General features: G+C 37.9%; 1 protein-coding gene across 1 annotated transcript in view; it reads right to left on the bottom strand.

The window, feature by feature from the left end:
- Positions 1-17,604, bottom strand: part of PTPRR (protein tyrosine phosphatase receptor type R) — a 238,349-nt gene that overhangs the window by 205,311 nt on the left and 15,434 nt on the right. Inside the window, exon 2 of the mRNA XM_032347034.1 lies at positions 9,326-9,624. Coding sequence (XP_032202925.1) covers positions 9,326-9,624 — 299 coding nt within the window. The remainder of the gene's footprint in view (positions 1-9,325; positions 9,625-17,604) is intronic.

The raw sequence follows: 17,604 nt of genomic DNA, 5'->3' as shown, positions 1-17,604 counted from the left end.
CGAAATCATGTGAAAATGTTGGCTAAATGGACAAATGTGAAATAGATGGTGTCCTCTTGACTTATTTTTCTGAACTCAAATGACCCAAATATGGCACACAGGTAATGAAAGAAATAGTTTGGTACAAGGATAATGTCTGGATTATACTTTCATACCTTAAAAACAAAATTTGGAAAAGATTTAAAGCACAAGATTATGACCAACCTCATTATAAAAAGACAATGATACGTGGCACAATGATGTGATTTATAATTTAAAAAAAAAATTTGTTTTGTCTTCATCCACAGTGCCTGGCATAAAGCTCCTAAAACTCTTATAGTTTCCTATCCAATAGCAATAGGGACATCTTTAGTCATATTATTTCGTTTCCAGAGCCATAGAGTTGAACGAGGTCTCCTTCATTATTCATAACAAGCCCTTGCCATTGGTTTTATGTTAATAAGGTGACTTTTGGAAACACTCCAAAGGTGGGCAGTCAGGGGGCCAAGGGAACCAACCAAGTGATCAGAGCCTTCAGTCCCACCCCTCATCTTCTAGGAAGAGGAGGGGAGCTGGAGGGTGAAGAAAAGACCAATGATTTAATCTGTCCTGTCTACATAAGGAAGCCTCCATAAAAACACAAAAGAATGGAGTTTGGAGAACTTCTGGGCTGGCAAACACAGGGTGGTGCTGACAGAACAGAGAAGACGGGGAAGCTCTGCACCCGTTCCCTCTGTCCCATGTCCTTCCTATTTGTCCGATGCCTCTCTTCTGCTTCCCTATGCCCGACTCGTAATAGCTTTTAGAATTCCCTGGCAGGGGCGCCTGGGTGGCTCAATGGGTTAAAGCCTCCACCTTCAGCTCAGGTCATGATCTCAGGGTCCTGGGATTGAGCCCCACATCGGGCTCTCTGCTCAGTGGAGAGCCTGCTTCCTCCTCTTTCTCTGCCTGCCTCTCTGCCTACTTGTGATCTCTGCCTGTCAAATAAATAAATAAAATCTTAAAAAAAAAAAAAAAAAAGAACTCCCTGGCAATATAGTAAGTTAGCAGATCTGATCTCCAAGTAGATAGTGTCAGAACTGAGTGAAATCGTAGGACACCCCCCTCTCCCTCTGCAGCTGGTGGCCCAGAAGTACTTGGTGCGGGAAACATGCCCCATGTTCACATCCAATGGCCAGACATGTCATAAACGAAGTATGGAGAGTAAAGAGCAGAGGAGAGAGACACAGGAGATATTTTGCCTTTACATTTGGGGTGAGGAGCGGGGTTTGCTAGAACAGGCTTGTCTCATGGAAACATGCGGTTTGGAAGGGAAAGGATGACAGGGCAGGGGGTTGCCCTGTGGTCACTCCGGGTATGAAACTGCAGCTATGCTATACTCAGTTACTAAAGGTAAAAGCTGCCAATGAGGAAGCTTCACAATTTTGCCTGGGAGAGAACCTTCCAAAGACTTTAAGCTCCTGTGTTTTCCTAAAACAAGACAAAGGGACAAATTGTTTCTGCCATCAGAGCTATAGCGATCAAGCTGAGGGAACTAAGGCATTTGCTAAAGGGCACCAAACCCATCACGCCCAGGCAGGGTCAGAAGCCCAGAAAGCCCAACATAATTATCCACTCGCAGTTAGATTTTAAAGTGGAACATTTTATAATCACAACAAAACAAACAGAAACCCTAAGCACGCTTCATAGGATTTATAATTAGATAGAAATAGAGAAAGAAAGAAGGAAAAGAAAGAAAGAAAAAGGGACAAAGTCACTCATAGAGGGTACAAGAGAACAGTTCTTAACAACCAGAAAATCCATAGCATCATTTTTAGAGAGATCTGACAAGAAAAAATTAGCTCCAAAGGAAAGATACCCTCTTTGTTCATCTGAAGACACCATTTCTTTTTCCACTATTGGGGAAATTTTAGATTACAACAAGTTTTTAGGTGCCCACATGAAGACATACAGCACTTTCTAATTTCCTCAATGAAAAATCTTGAAATACAACATTTTGTGTGTTCTTAATAGAACATCCTCTTTTTTGTCCTACTAACTTCTTTGGCTGCTTGAAATACTTCCCTTGCTTTAGATTAAAGGTTGATGGAACATAAATAATTTGGCCAAGCGAAAAGAAAAAATAGACCCCATATTATAACTACATATGGATTTCATAAAAGGAATAGTTTCCCTTAGGATAAGCTCTCTAAATTTCTCAATAATATTAATCAGGCAGTTGCAATGAAAAGAATACTATGTTTGTTAGTCACAGGCAACATTTATTTCTCCTCAGAATTAACTGGTTTAAACCACTGAGTGTGTTTGGAATGTAAATCAATACATAAAATGGTAAAATCTATTTACCATACAAATGGTATTGTATACATTTCCAAACAATCTCCATTCCATACAATGGAATTTTTAGTTGTTAAAAATGATGCTTTTTAAAAATTTCCAAAATTTTATTTATATTAATTAATATGTTTAGGCCTCTGCCTTTGGCTCAGGTCATGATCCCAGGATCCTGGGGTCAACTCCCGCATTGGGCTCCCTGCTCAGCAGAGAGTCTGCTTCTCCCTCCCCTTGTCCCCTAGCTCAAGATTTTTCTTTGTCTCATGCTTTCTCTAAAATAAAATAAATTAAATTAATGCTGCAAGCTTTATGTATGCAGATTCCATATATCTGTAAAGTAATCTATATCTACGTATATGAGACTATACAGATACATGTATCAATATGACATTATTATCTAACAGCTAAGGGTTACTTTTATTCCTATTTTTCCTTCTCTTATATTTCTAAATATTCTGAAACTCTATGAAAGTACATTAATTTTGGAGTCAAGACAAAAATATTACTAAATATCCAATATCCAATTAGTATGATGATCAATCAAACCAGTTCTCTTAAGACTCCAGTCATTCTAATGTTGAGTCTAAATGATCCAAAACAAGCAGACGCACTGAGCGGTCCAGTGTCAAAACCTCACACAGATATCGCCTCAGCTTGACCTCTAGCATTTCCAGAATGTGTTCCAGCATCCTCCTTGCTGCTTTAGTAGTGAGAAATGGAGAAAAGCAACAGATGGCGACAATTATGACTGTCGGGATGCCAAGCTCAAGAATGAAATTTCTACTTCAAGACAATTTGCAGGAGTATGATAATATCTGGAAACTCTAGGCACAAAGTTTTCCAAAATGCAAATGTTTGGGATAAAAAGAAAGGTGATAATATATAGAAGATCTGATAGATTAACATGAAGCTAATTTAGGTTACAAAAAGAGCAAAAACCTAGCCAAATTTCTAAGTAGATAACAGAATTTCTTTTTCTAGACTGTCTTAAAAACAAACTGATTTGACAGTGTAGTTCCTTTCTGATTATAATCTCTAGACTGGCCATCATGGATCTTATACCTCTTATTCTCAGGCTTCAACATTAACTTGTAGGTCTCAATGAGTATACTTTCAGAGGATGAAAATTAACATTATCATTAGCTTAAATAAAATGTAATCCATAAAGTTAAGATGTCTATTGACAAAGTGTACAATACTTCCCCAAAGCAAAGGAGGGCTTATGGCAAAATTTTAAATGTTTGAGGTTTGAGGTCAGACAAATTGGGATTTGTATTCTGATGGTAGCCCTTACTACTAACTGTAGAACCAAGAGAAAGTTATTGGTATGGGGCCTTAATTTCTTTATCTGAACACTGCAAGCTTATCCTGAGCATTTTTGATGCTTGAAGCTTCTTCATAGACATAGTTTCTTCTATCATGACTTATATGATGAAATTTCTGTAAATTTACCTTTGGTTTCAGCATACAGTTTCCCTTCCTAAAGTTCATATATAAGAGTATGTAACAAGCAATGGCAGAATACAAAGATGCCCCAATTTTGCTTTGAAGATCGTGGTACCCAAACTCTAAGATAATCCCCAATGATGCTGGCCTCCTGGTAATCATGCCCCTTGCTGTCTTCTCCCATGTGATCTGGAGACTAGGTCTTCATGACAGTCTTTGCATGCTTGGAGGAAGCCAACTTGTTGAGGAACTGAAGTCTCCCACCAACAGCCATGTGAGACTCCGAGTGGAGCCCTCAGCTCAGTCAAGTAGGCAGACATAGCCACCACTAACAGGTTGACTGCCTTAACCCCTGAGGCAGAAGAACTACACAGCTAATCTGCTCCCAGATTCCTGACCTTCAGAAACTCTGTGAAATCATAACTAGTTCTCATTTCAAGCTGCTAAATGCTGAGGTAATATGTTATGCAACAATAAACAACTAATACACAGATCAAATCCAAAAATGACAAAGTTGATAGGGTCTACCGACAAAATACCATTTTCAAGGAGGACAGAAAAGAAGTTTCTAAAATATAACTACATTTACTTGAAAATCAAGAAAAATGTTACACATTTTATTATTTAGCAAACATACCACCATAGCACATTTTTTCTTTCAGCTTTTTTATATTCATTTCTTCTAGGAACTTAGGACAGGTGTCCCAAGGCTGTATTGGAAGACATCTGAGTCACATTCTTCATTATAGTAGGCTTGTGTCTTACATCCATTTAGCATTTTGGGCTCAGTACTTAGTAGTTGACCCCAATACCCTTCATATAAAATAACTTATAATTTTCCCAAAGCCTGCATTTGAATCACACTTTCTGTGAGTTGCCCACCATGAGCCAGTCACTTAGCTCAGGAATGAGCCCATGCACCTGCCTCCACTATAGCTCAACACAGCATTCTTGTCCCCTTCCCCCTGCCCTCACCCTGCATATAAGCAGCATCAAAAACTGTACAGGGGCAACTGTGGTTTTCATAAATTTGGGACATTCTTGAAACATAATATCATCTATGTGCATCTAACAGATTGCACTAAATCATCATCCTAACTGAGTAGTGGGACATATAGCCCAGACACCTGAATTTTCTCCTCTGTTGGAGTAAATTTGCTGCCTCCTTGGGCCACTGTAAGAATCACATTACTGAGGCCAACTTGTAAGTCCTCATATCCTCATTATTTCTGAAGGGGCTACTGTGTCTTAATAAAAATCGAAGTCAGATACTCTGCTTTAGCTTACATTTAACTGGCATCTGACATCTATTCTATCTTTGCTTGTTAACAGTGTCTCAATTTTTATTCAAGTGACCTCCTCTCCCAAAAACAGCTTGTGGGCTTTTATGGATGCTCTAGGGACAGCACATGTAGTTAAGGTTTGAAATAATTCGCCTAATTTTATCACCGGGATGCATGTTGTTCAGGGATGAAGTGAGTAATTAACTTCAATTGCAGTAGTCATACAGATGCCCAGGATATTACTGACGGTTGTGAAAGGGTCATTTTTCCCCACTAAACATGAACCTGCAAGGAAAAAACTCCAGGCGTTTCGGGAAACCACGTTGAGATGAAGAAAAGAGAATCTGTCTGAAAATGAAGTCACCCCAGGGAAAGCAGAGCTGGGAGATGGATCCTGGTCAATAATTTGCCTTTGATCAAACCATAGCTGAAGCTACACATAGTACAGAAATGTTTATTATTTGAACCATGAAATTTCCTCAAGTTTGGACTGGATTCTTGTCACTTGCCACAAAATATTCCTAACTAATAAACCTTCCCTGACATGGCAGAATTCCAATGGCAGGTACATAGGCTAAATGACCTTTTGGGACATTCCTTACACAGACATAAAATTATGATTAAAACAATATGTCTTTGGAGGCACCTAGGTGACTCGGTTGAGTGACCAACTCTTGGTTTCACCTCCAGGTCACGATCTCAGGGTCATGGGATCGAGCCCTACGTTGGGCACTGCACTCAGTGCAGAGTCTGCTGTTTCTCTCTTTCTAAAATAAATAAAATCTTTCCAAACAGAAATCAATGTCTTTTGAAAAGGCATCCAACAATTACTTATCCACATAACACACTAAATGCTACAGAATTTATTTACTGTGTCAAAGCATGAGAAGGCTGGACCTTCTAAGCCCCTCAGATCACATCTAGAAACTATCTCTTTCCCTGTAAGATGAAACTCAAAAACTGGTCCAGAGCAGAACCAAGCTGAAGAGAGGCATAACACAGAACGCAGGATGTAACTGAAACCCAGAGTTATCCAAAGCATTTGGTTTTAAAGGTCTTCTAAATCAACTGTCTGATAAAAATATTTTCAAAGAAAGTTTGTGTCAAAAAAACAGAGAATGTCTGCTGGTCTGGGTGAATGGTGGGCAAGACAAGACACTATGGGAGTCTAGAAAACCTACAGAGACCATCTGAGGCTCCAGGAAACGCCCCATCATCTTCTTACGTGCTGAGAGAAGTCTTCCCTCTGTCCTCAGACCTGCCACTCTATCCTCTCTCTTCTCCCCCTTCCTTCCTCCCTTCCCATTTCCTCCCCTCCATTTTCCTTTCTCATCATCCTCCCCTTCCTCTTATCCCTTCTTCTTTCTCTTCCTTTTATTTTCCTTCCTATGAAGACCATCCTATGAAGTAAGCCATAATCCCACGTTCAGATTCCAAAGCCTTCCTAGCCCCAGTTTTCTCAGACTTTTCCCAGGCTAGAACATTCTTCACTCAGCAACCTAGGCTGAACTTGCTGAACTGGAAAAGCCTACAGCTGCTTCCACGCTACCATTTTCATTCACACCTCTCGGTTCTCTACTTCCCAAGGTCATGGTCTTGCGGCCTTATGTATAACTATGGAATTTCCAGCACACATTTGTTTAAAGCCGGTTTTTTTGGACTCCTACCACAGCACTGACCTTGAGGACATTCGTATTCCCCCTATATTGCATTTGTACAAAAATCTGAATAACAGCTTCTTAATCGAGCTTCTGAAATGTAATTAGCATTCTTTGGGATAAACATTCTAATTATGCTGTTCTCTCCTTGTAATAAATGAACTGCAGATTTCCCTGATCATAAAAGAAAGGAGAAAAAGGGAAAAAATTCGTTTGTGGACAAATGCTCTAACGAAATGCTTTGTGGAGACAACAGGGTTTCAGGAAAGGAGGAGTGACACATACATCTCTCACGTCCCTGTTAAATTTCTCAGTTTATAATTCATTGTCTGAATGATGTCAGAAACAAGAGGGAGGGGGAAAAATATAGGAAGAGGAAAAAAGCCCTCTCTCCTTCTCAATGGAAACCTTAGAAGTTACATATATAGAGGGAGATACAGATATACAGATATAATATAGATACAGACATAGAGTGGAAGTTGGCAATGGTGTTTTTACTCTGGCTGAAAAAAAATAAATCCTGGTAATTTCTCTAATTCAGGAAACTAATAGTCATAAACACTACTCATTTTGGTATAAATTGAGCCATAAAATAATTCTTTGGTTCCCCTGCAATATTCCTCAAGTAATACAGTCTGTGTGTGTACGTATGTTTATGTGTGTGTGTGTTCATATATATGTGTATATATATATATATGAACACATCAACACCTTAGCTACACAGTCATCAATTACGCTATCAAAGTCATGTTGTCACCAGAGTTAACTCCCTTTCATTATACTTCACTTCTAAACCTCTTTTCTGGATAGAATGAAACTTCCAACCAGCTGATACTTGATTGAACGTTGACCGTCTGCTTTTTGAGTCAGCGGAACATTATTGACTTATTTAAAAATAACTTTACTTTCCTGGTTTTCCTATTAAATCACACATGCATGAGTAATGTCAATAGATTACAGGAAACATTAACACGGGCAACTGTTGCAAAGTACCATAGCCACAGCATGGTTAGAGACTAGATCAAGAGAAAATAGGGAAGCCTAACTCAGCAAAATCACCTATTTATTGCCTTCATGTAATCATCACCCAAAGAAAAAAGCACAGCTTCTTCTTGAGTTTCCAAACCACAAATAAGCTAAAAGTGAAAGGACCTGCCAGAATTCTTCACTGATGCCTTTTATCCTTCATAATATTAAATTAACTAGACAGTACATGACCTCAGAAGACAGAACAAACCTCTTCAACAGTAATTCACAGAGACTTTAAGAGTTGACAACTATAGGAATATGATGGTCACCAGAGGAAATATCTTCCACAAGCCCTAGCATTAACACAGGCACATCCAGATAGAGCCACATCATTAACATCATTTATCTTAGCAAACAGACAGAGTACATGGCTTTCACCTTCAGAACATCTGTTACTCATGTAAATGCACACAATTTGTTCAAGTATTTCAGGAGGCCAAGTGACCCACATAACTTGTAACAAGAGCTCATCTTGTGTTCTCAATTTATGTTTTTTATTGAATTACTGACATTTTCTCTCAGACATTTCCCAAGCAAAGCCAGAGATTTCATTTCATTTGTCTCTGTTTCTGGATCCCCCAAATGACAAATGGATTGTAATAAATATTCAGTATATCCTAGTTGTAAACGTCAATGAATAGACCTTGGATTGTCAATACCAAGTAAAGTGTCCTATATGTAGTAGATAAAAAATAGAAGAAAGGGAAAAATGTTTGTTAGATTTAATTACATTTGGTTCATAGAGAGATTGTCAAAATGCACACATGGTTTACCTGAATGATGTTGGCCTAAAAAGTCAACATATTTTATTATATTTGGGGAGAGAAATGCAACAACTACCATTTAGCTACTGACTTGTAGTTTTGATATGTATCCGCCTGTTGTGACTTAAAACTTACGAGGGACTGTAGTCTAAACAGGCTGTCAACCTCAGCCTGTATTTTAACTGTGATACCTCCATAAACTGGGAAACTCCGGCCTGGGTTACATACCCAAAGAATACAAACAATGGAACCACTGTATCATCTTGATTAGTAAAGGGTGATGACTGTTTAATGATATTAGGAATACTATCCATCAACTACTCCTAAACCACCTTATTTATTCCAATGACAGAAAACTACCTCTCCCCCACACCCCTTCCTTTCATGGTCTCTTCACTTGTTACAATTTGAGACAAATGCCCAGAGATCTTCAGTAGGTACTACTTATTTATATAAACTGAGCCTAAGCCCTATCTGCTTAAAACAGATTATCACAGAAGGCAGAGGCTCAGTGCAGAATATTATCTACTATAACAGCAAGGCCATCCTGAAGCCATTTTTTAATTCAAATATTTATTAAGTACCCATATGTGCCATGCACTGCGCTCTGCCCAGAGCAGACAGACAAGGTTTCTTATTTCATGGGCTTACATTCAAGAGGAAGCCAACAGATAATAATCAAGTAACAGAAAAGAAATATCAAGGAATGAGAAGCGCTGGGATAAATAATCATTGAGATCCAATGATAAAGATTAATCATCAGGCTTGTTTGTTTGTTTCAAGCAGTAACCACAGAGGAAAAGTATCAGCATCAGTGTAACACAGTACTTACCACCACAATTACATTTGCTGCAGGGATTGGAAGGTTTTCCACTTCAAGATCTTGACCAGCCACTGCCAGCAGATTGAGAGATGGGTCATATGCAGGTCTAGGAAAAGCTGAATTAACAATTTGATGCTGTTTGTTTATTTGTGCTTTGGAAGAGGAATGGTAGCTATGCTTATATATCTTTTGTGGAGCTATATCCAGGCTCTTCTCAATGTCTTGTGAATGGTGATAAATGAATGCAGGCTTCCCACTCTTCTTCTGATGAATTGCCAAGAACTGATCATGATTTCTGGAAAAGCACCCTGAAACAAGGAGAAGGCAAAAACAAAAATCAAAGACCTTCACTAACATGACCAGAAATATCTGATAAGAGAATTACCCATCCTCGGGCAGTAAAACTTGTGAAGAATTTATACCTTTTCCCCTATTTCATTATCCTAGAACACATTCTGTGGTACGGAGGCATCCCAGATACTTTGGGTGGACAGAAGTGGGTGTAGTTTGAAAAAGTCCTATTTATCAGAGATTCTTATATGTCTTTTAGTCTTGAATTTCATCCTTTATATACAGTCCCCGGTCTAACTCCCAGTCGAGCTTCTATTCCTGAATGTCCTATCTGTTCCTCAAACAATAACCATTTGTCATAGTTAAGTTTTCCTCCCTTTAATCAATAACCTCTCATACAATTCTTATTTTATTTATTTTATCTTGCTTATAGTTAACAATGTATGATTTGCTTATAGTTAACAATGTATGATTTTTTTTAAATGCTTGTAGAATATCTTAAGCAGAGGGCAGAAATCTGAGGAGACACATTATGGTGGCAACTTCCAATTCTGTAACAACATCCATTCTCTCCTTCTTAGTCAGTAATACGGACATCCAGATAACAAAATACATTCACCTTTATTTCTTCCGTTAGGTAAACATCTATGGACTTGAGTAACTCTTTCTTCTATTTGTCACTGGCCACAGGAGGAAAGAGATGACATGTATATGTAAGCCAAAAGAATACCACTAGGTGAAGCATCAATTAGAAAAACAAACTTAAGGGACCTGGGTGGCTCAGTTGGTTAAGCAGCTGCCTTCAGCTTAGCCATGATCCCAGAGTCCTGGGATTGAGCCCCACACTGGGCTCCCTGCTCAGTGAAGAGTCTGCTTCTCCCTCTCTCTCTGTTCCTCTCTGCTCATGTTCTCTCTCTCTCTCAAATGTAATTTTTTTTGTAAAAAAAAAAAAAAGAAAGAAAGAAAGAAAGGAAGAAAGAAAGAAAGAAAAGCAAACTTAAGATCTTCTATATAAGATGATCAGCAGAGGAAACAGATCACAACACAGTAACGTCACCCACATGGTGTCTAGCTACCCTGGGCAGCCCAGGTTTTCCCTTGGTATGTCGATGGCAACAATAAGCTGTACAAATACTGTCCTTGGAAAATTACTTACCTCATTTTACAAGAATTCTGGGATGCCTAGAATGCTTACTGAATATTTATAGTAGAGGAATTGCTAGTTTTTACAGCTTTTGCCCTCCATCAAGCCTTTTGTGACCAGCATATATTTCTAGCATCTTCAGCAATTCTGCCTGAACTATGCTTTAAACTTTCACTTAGGAATATAAAGACAGGTGATTTTTTGGTCAGCTTCAGTGCTTTCTTCCAAGATGGAACAGGCATTTGGGGAATCATCTCTGGGTACCAGTGACTAGCCTTTCAGATCATTCAAATCACAATGATATTTCATGTGAATTCTGAAATAGTAATAGAAACTACTCATCATATCTTCAGTCCTGAGTTTGCCAAATAGACTATAACTTTCTAAAAAGCAATCAAGCTACCATAATTTGCCAAAGATGATGACTTGACAGTGATGACCTTGAAATACCTATAAATTGTTTCTCTGATAGTTCCTCAGATATGGAAGTGAAACTGTCATCAGAAACATATATAATGTTATAAAATTCAGAACAGGGTACTTCAATGTCATTATTCTTGCAGTGATCTATTAATGGAGAATGGTGCTAAGATGTTTTAGATGTATTTAACTTTCTGACCATGAGATGTTCATTTAGAACTTTATTAAAAGGAATTTACTCACTAATATTACAGTGTCTTGGAAGATATTTCTGAAAAGAGAGAGCTTTGTCCCCTCCTGTCTTAGAGAACTGAATCTGATACTGCAAACAGCAACAAAGTGATCAGTTTGGGAGTTAAGAAATAGAATGGATGCAATATTTTTTATTTTAGTTGGCTTTTTAAATACTTTTTGTTTAAATATGGTCTGTTGTTTTGGGAAAGGCATACTATATGCTTGAATGAATTTTAGTTTCTCACCTGAGGGACTGGCCCTTCTACCAAAAAGAGGAATATGAGAGAATGGTAACAGAATAGGAGGAAAACCAAGAAAGAGTGAGAAACTTAAGAAAGAAAATGTTTTAGAACCTGTATGTATTACAGGGTTTTAGACAGAGGCAACTGAAAAATCGCTCTCATAGTGATGTCTCTAGAAACAAGTATATAAATGCAACTTCCATGTGTTGCTATGGAAGATAAGTCCCACTGAAGACACACTCATAGATTTTTCAAATTATAAAGCACACCAACACTGCTGCCATGAGAGACAGAAGATGGAGCAAGTGGCTAGATTCTCACCTAAGAAAGAATAAATAAAGAAGAAAAACAAAGGAGGCTTTAAAATAAGTTGACTTAAAACACCCAAAGAGATAAAAGAAGAAAATAATAAGAATTTAAGAAAAAGGGAATGGGTCTGTTTCAATCCAGGTGGAAATCACAGAAACAAAAAATACAGTAATTGATGAAACTCAATGTGTAGGTTATATAGTAGGCTAGACACCACAGAACAGAGATTTAGTAAATTGGAAAAGTTTAGGTAACAATACAGAAAGCAGCATGGAGATACTAAGAGAGGAGATGTGAAAAAGAAGGTGCGAGATTATGGTGCCAGATGGCACTCTGTGAGCCATGCCTACCAGCATTCACATCCTTATTTAATCCCCTTCCACTGAGAGTGAGCTGGATCCCACTTGAGACTTACTTGAAACCAACAGATAATGGCAAAGGTGATGGGTTATTTCCTTATTAGGTAAAAAAGATGTGACTTCTGTGTTGTTAGGAGATCCTCTCCTGCTGACTTTGATGAAGCAAGCTGCCTTCCTGGAGAACTCCATATGAAGGAGGAGGCTTCTAGCCAAAAGCCAGGAGAGAACTGAGGCCCTCAGTGTCACTGAATCCTGCCAACGATCACGTAAATGAGCTTGGAAGCAAATCCCTCCTCTGATGAGCCTTCCTCTAAGAGCCCAGTCCAGGCCAACACTCTTAACTGAATCCTTATGAGAGACCTTGAAGCAGAAGTCCCACTTCAGCCATGCCCAGATTTCTGACTCATCCGGAAACTGAGAAACAGTAAATGTGTATTGTTTTAATCCATTAAATTCTAGGGTCATTTGTTATGCAGCAACAGGAAATTAATGCAGAGAGGTTGACAGAGACTAAGTTGTTAAATACTTTTACTTAAGAAAGGAAACATTAGAGAAATTAAACACTTTACAAAATTTATGGAGGGAAATGACAAGATAAAATGTCTATTTCTGAAGGAGGCCCTGGCTATATAAGAAATGGGAAGATTGGAAGGAAGAAAGAGTAAATGCAAAGATACCAGGTAAAATATTGTAGATAACAGAACGGCCCCAGACTAGGTGGCAGTAGAGGGAAGGAACAGAGGTGAATCTAGTCAACAGATGTTCCTTTCTGCTCAAGTTGATTCAGATATGTTGTCTACCTTGGATTCCGGGGCTTCCACCTTTCATTAACTCCTATATATAAATTCCCCAACTGACCAATGTTGACTCACGGGCCCAGACATCTCTACATCCCTAATATTTAGCAGAAAAAATTTACAGGAGATAAGACCTTCCACTCTCAGCAACCTTAAAGATTTAAGGGTCAAAACTATTCAGGGCGGGAAATGATAAGAACAAAAGCAAAAAAAAAAAAAAAAAAAGTAGATAAAAACTTTCAGATCACTGATAAATATCCGAAACCTTCAGAGTGTAACATTCCTCAAGGAACTCAAGGCTACCTTAAAGTCAATGCTTTGTTAGAGGCAAAAGCAATCTAAAGCAATCTTAGTTTGACAACAGGCAGGCCTCCAGGATCCTGCAAGTCTTCTTTAACATATGAAAAAGGCTTTAGAGACTTTATCTCTACCCACCACCCCTCCAACTTAAAAGTATATAATCAATTGCTCCTCATAATCACAGTCAGCTCTTTCTGCTCCAGGGTCCGGTCCCTGTGCTTTAATAAAAGCACCTTTGTGCACTGGGGGGAAAAAAAGACACCAAAATTTGACAAAAAGAAGGGGGTAGGGGAAGTAGGAGGAGGAGAAGTATTAATTCAATGATTGATTTAATGTTCTGGGATGGAACCTACAGCGGGGTTTCAAGGGTAATTTTGTTTCTAGTGGGTGTCTGACTCTATGGGGGTGCCTTTATTGATGAGATAGAGAAACGTGAGCTTGTGGTGCCTACAATATATGGAAGCAGAAATGTCTAGAGAGCAGTTATATGTACAGGAATTCAAGAGGACGCTCTGGACTAGAGGTAAGTGTTTAAAAACCATAAGCAAGCTGATGAAAAACTGAGGGATGAGACTGCCTAGGAGGAGTTGTGGGTGGAGAAGAACCAGAAGTCTGCAACCTAGACCCAGAGAAGTCCATAGTGAAGGAGCAGCTGGAGACTGTCCAAGTACAGAAGGCATGGAAAGAGTGCAACAGGGAAGGAGTCTGCAGGGCAGAACCCAGTGTCAGTGAGACTGAGAGTTCAAATAAGAGAACCCTCAACTTTTGCATAGGGTTTATTTATTTAAAATTTATTGATGGGCATCTGAGCCTGGATATTCAGAAGACCAGATTCAACATGGAAAAGGCTTGGGGATGGCATTCTAGAAGCACTAAGCTAACCATCTTCCCCTGTTGAGCCTTTGAACAAAAATAAAATAATTTTAAAGGATTTGAAAGGGTAAGGAAGATTCGGAGTGCAGGTATGATGGGGCAAACACTGCCTGCCGTGTTGTTTACACTGAATAAAACCTGGGACAAAATGCATGAAACAGCTATTTGAGGACTCTGGAAAATAAGTAGTAGCAGGGGGACTTCAAAGTTCCACAGCATCAGCAGGGAGTTTACCTTCTGTCCCCCTCAGTACTCTCTAGTCAACCCATAGTGGATGCAGACAAAGACGGCGTCGGGGAAAAACACTCTCAACACTAGTTCTGAAAAAGGGAACTCGTGAAGCTAAAAGAGGCTGCAGGAATCTTTCTCCATTTTTCCTCTTTTCTCCATCTTCTATGCTACACCCCAAGCAATGCCATGGCAGCAGAGGCCTTGGCCATGAATGAGAGCTTACAAGGACTCAAAACTCCGCAAGAGGGGAGGCTTTCTTTTCTTTTTTCTTTTTCTTTTTCTTTTTTTCTTGAGGGGAGTCTTTCTTTCTCTCAAGGAAGCTGCCATTCTAAGAGAGTGGAACCAACTGTCACGGCTTTTTCCTCTCCCATCCTCCCCCCAACTTGACCCTGGCTTCAGATGCGGTTGTGGAAATACAAGAAGTTCACTTCAACGATAATGATACAGATAGGTTTAATGTGAAAGGACGGACAAAATATGTATCACGTAAACTCTCATCAAAAGAAAGCCACTATCAACAACACAGACTGCAGAGCAAAGAAAATTACCAAGGACAAAGAGACATACCACAAAGTAATGTAATGTACATAATGATGTAATACACGTAAGAATATATAATAATCCTAAATGTGTATACAATCCCTCAAAAAAGCATAAAAATACATGATGCAAAAACTGACCAAAATGAAAGGAGAAGCAGGCAAACCCGCAATTATAGTTGGGGGTTTTAACATTCCTCTCTCAATAATAGAACTAGTAGACAGAAAATCAGCAAGGGCAAGGTTATAAAGGAACAGAACAACATCACCAACTAACTGGATTTAACAGTATTTATAGAATGCTCCAACCAAGAACACAGAATACACATTCCTTTCCAGTACACACGGGGCATTCACCAAAATAAACCATATCCTGGGTCATAAAACAAACTTAGACATTTAAAAAAACTGAAATTATATACAACATATTCTCTGACCATAATAAAATTAAACTAAGAATCAATAATAGAAAACAAGAATCTTTCCAAGCACTTGGAAATTAAACAGCATACTTCTAAATATCCTTGGGTCAAAAAACAATTACTAAGTTAGAACATGTTTTGAACTGAACTGAAATGAAAATATAACATCATAATTTGTGGGATGTAACTGAAGCAGCACTGTTTAGAGGAGAATCTACAGCATTAAATGACTTTAACAGAAAAGAAGAAAGCTCTCAAATCAATAATCTGAGCTTCTACTTTAAGAAACTAAACAAAACAAAAACAAAAACCTCAGAATAAATGTTAAACATGCAGAACGAAATTAAAAATTTTAAAACAGAAATTATTACATTGAAAATAGGAAAATAAAGAAAAATCAGTGAAACAAAAGCTGATTCTCTGAGAAGAGAAAAACTGATAAAACTCTAGCAAAACTCACAAAGAAATAGAGAAAACTCAAATTATTAATATCAGATAAAAGGAAGGCTATCACTACAGACCCTGTGGACATGAAAAGGATAATAAGGACATACTATGAATCATTCTTTGCATGTAAATCCAACAACTTAGATGAAATGACCAATTCCTCAAACACCACAAACTAATGAAACTCACACCCAAGATGAAATAAGATTTCAAACTGTCCTAACATCATAAAAGAAATTAAATTTCTACCTACAATTATTTTTGGAAAAAAAAAAATCTTCAGGATCAAATGGTTTTACTGGCAAGTTCTACCAGACATCTAAAGAAAAATATAATATCAATTTCACATAACCTCTGTCAGAAAATAGAAAAGGAACACTCCACAAATCATTTTTTGAGGCCAAAATTATACTGATAACAAAAACAGAGAAAGTACTAAAAAGAAAACCGTAGACCAATATTGCTCATGAACACAAATGCAAAAATTCTCTACAAAATATTGGGAAAATTGGGAGAAGGGGGTGAAATTATGGACATTGGGGAGGGTATGTGCTTTGGTGAGTGCTGTGAAGTGTGTAAACCTGGTGATTCACAGACCTGTACCCCTGGGGATAAAAATATATGTTTATAAAAAATAAAAAATTTAAAAAAAATTGGGAAATTGAATGCAGAAATAATACAATGAATAATATACCATAACCAAATGGGGTTTATCCTAGGAATGGAAGGCCTCTTCAATATTTGAAAAGCATAACATAATCTACCATGTTGACAGTCTAAAGAAGAAAAACAACATTGTCATAGCAATTGATGCAGACAAAGCCTTTGACAACATTCGTATCTATTCATAGTTCAAAAGATTAAAAAAAAAATTTAAAAACAGCCTAGGCAAACTAGAAATAGAAGAGAATTTCCTTCAAAAAGGCATCTATAATGAGATGCCTGGCGGGCTCAGTCAGGAGAGCATGTGGCTCCTGATCTCAGCGTCATGAATTTGAGCTCCACGTTGGGTGGAGTGATTACGTAAAAAGTTTAGTAAAATAAAATGTTTTATAAAATTCTTAAAAATTAAAAATAAAGAAAAAGTCACCTACACTAAAACCCACAGCTAACATTGTGCTTAATAGTGAAAAACTGAATGCTTACTTGCCGTATCACAATAGAGGAGAAGGCAACTATGATCCCTTACCACTTCTATATGACATTGTATTAAAAGTCTAGTCAGTGCAATAAGACAAAGAGAAGAAGTGAAAGGCATACATACTGGAAGAGAAGAAATAAAACTGTTCTAGTTGCAGAGGGCATGATTATCTATGTAGAAAATCCCAGAGAATCCACCAAAATCTTCCTAGAATTCATAGGTGAATTTAGTAAGGTTGTAGAATACAAAGCCATTCTGCAAAAGCCAATGGCATTTCTAAAAACTAGCAGCGTTCGACAGAAAATTGAAATTCTATAAAAATTTATAACCATTCCAAAAAATAGAATAGTTAGGTGTGAATCTAACAGATTATTTATAGGATATTCATACTAAAAACTATGAAATCCTGGAAAACAAATCAAAGAAGACCTAAATAAATAGAATGGCATACCCTGTTCATGAATTGTAAGACTACATAATGGTGTCAGTTATCCCCAATTAAAACAAAAATCCCAACAGAATGTTTAAATAGACACAGT

Source organism: Mustela erminea, chromosome 6 (assembly GCF_009829155.1).
Source record: "Mustela erminea isolate mMusErm1 chromosome 6, mMusErm1.Pri, whole genome shotgun sequence".
NCBI classification, from domain to species: Eukaryota; Metazoa; Chordata; class Mammalia; order Carnivora; family Mustelidae; genus Mustela; species Mustela erminea.
This window is presented reverse-complemented; position numbering and strand designations above follow the sequence as displayed.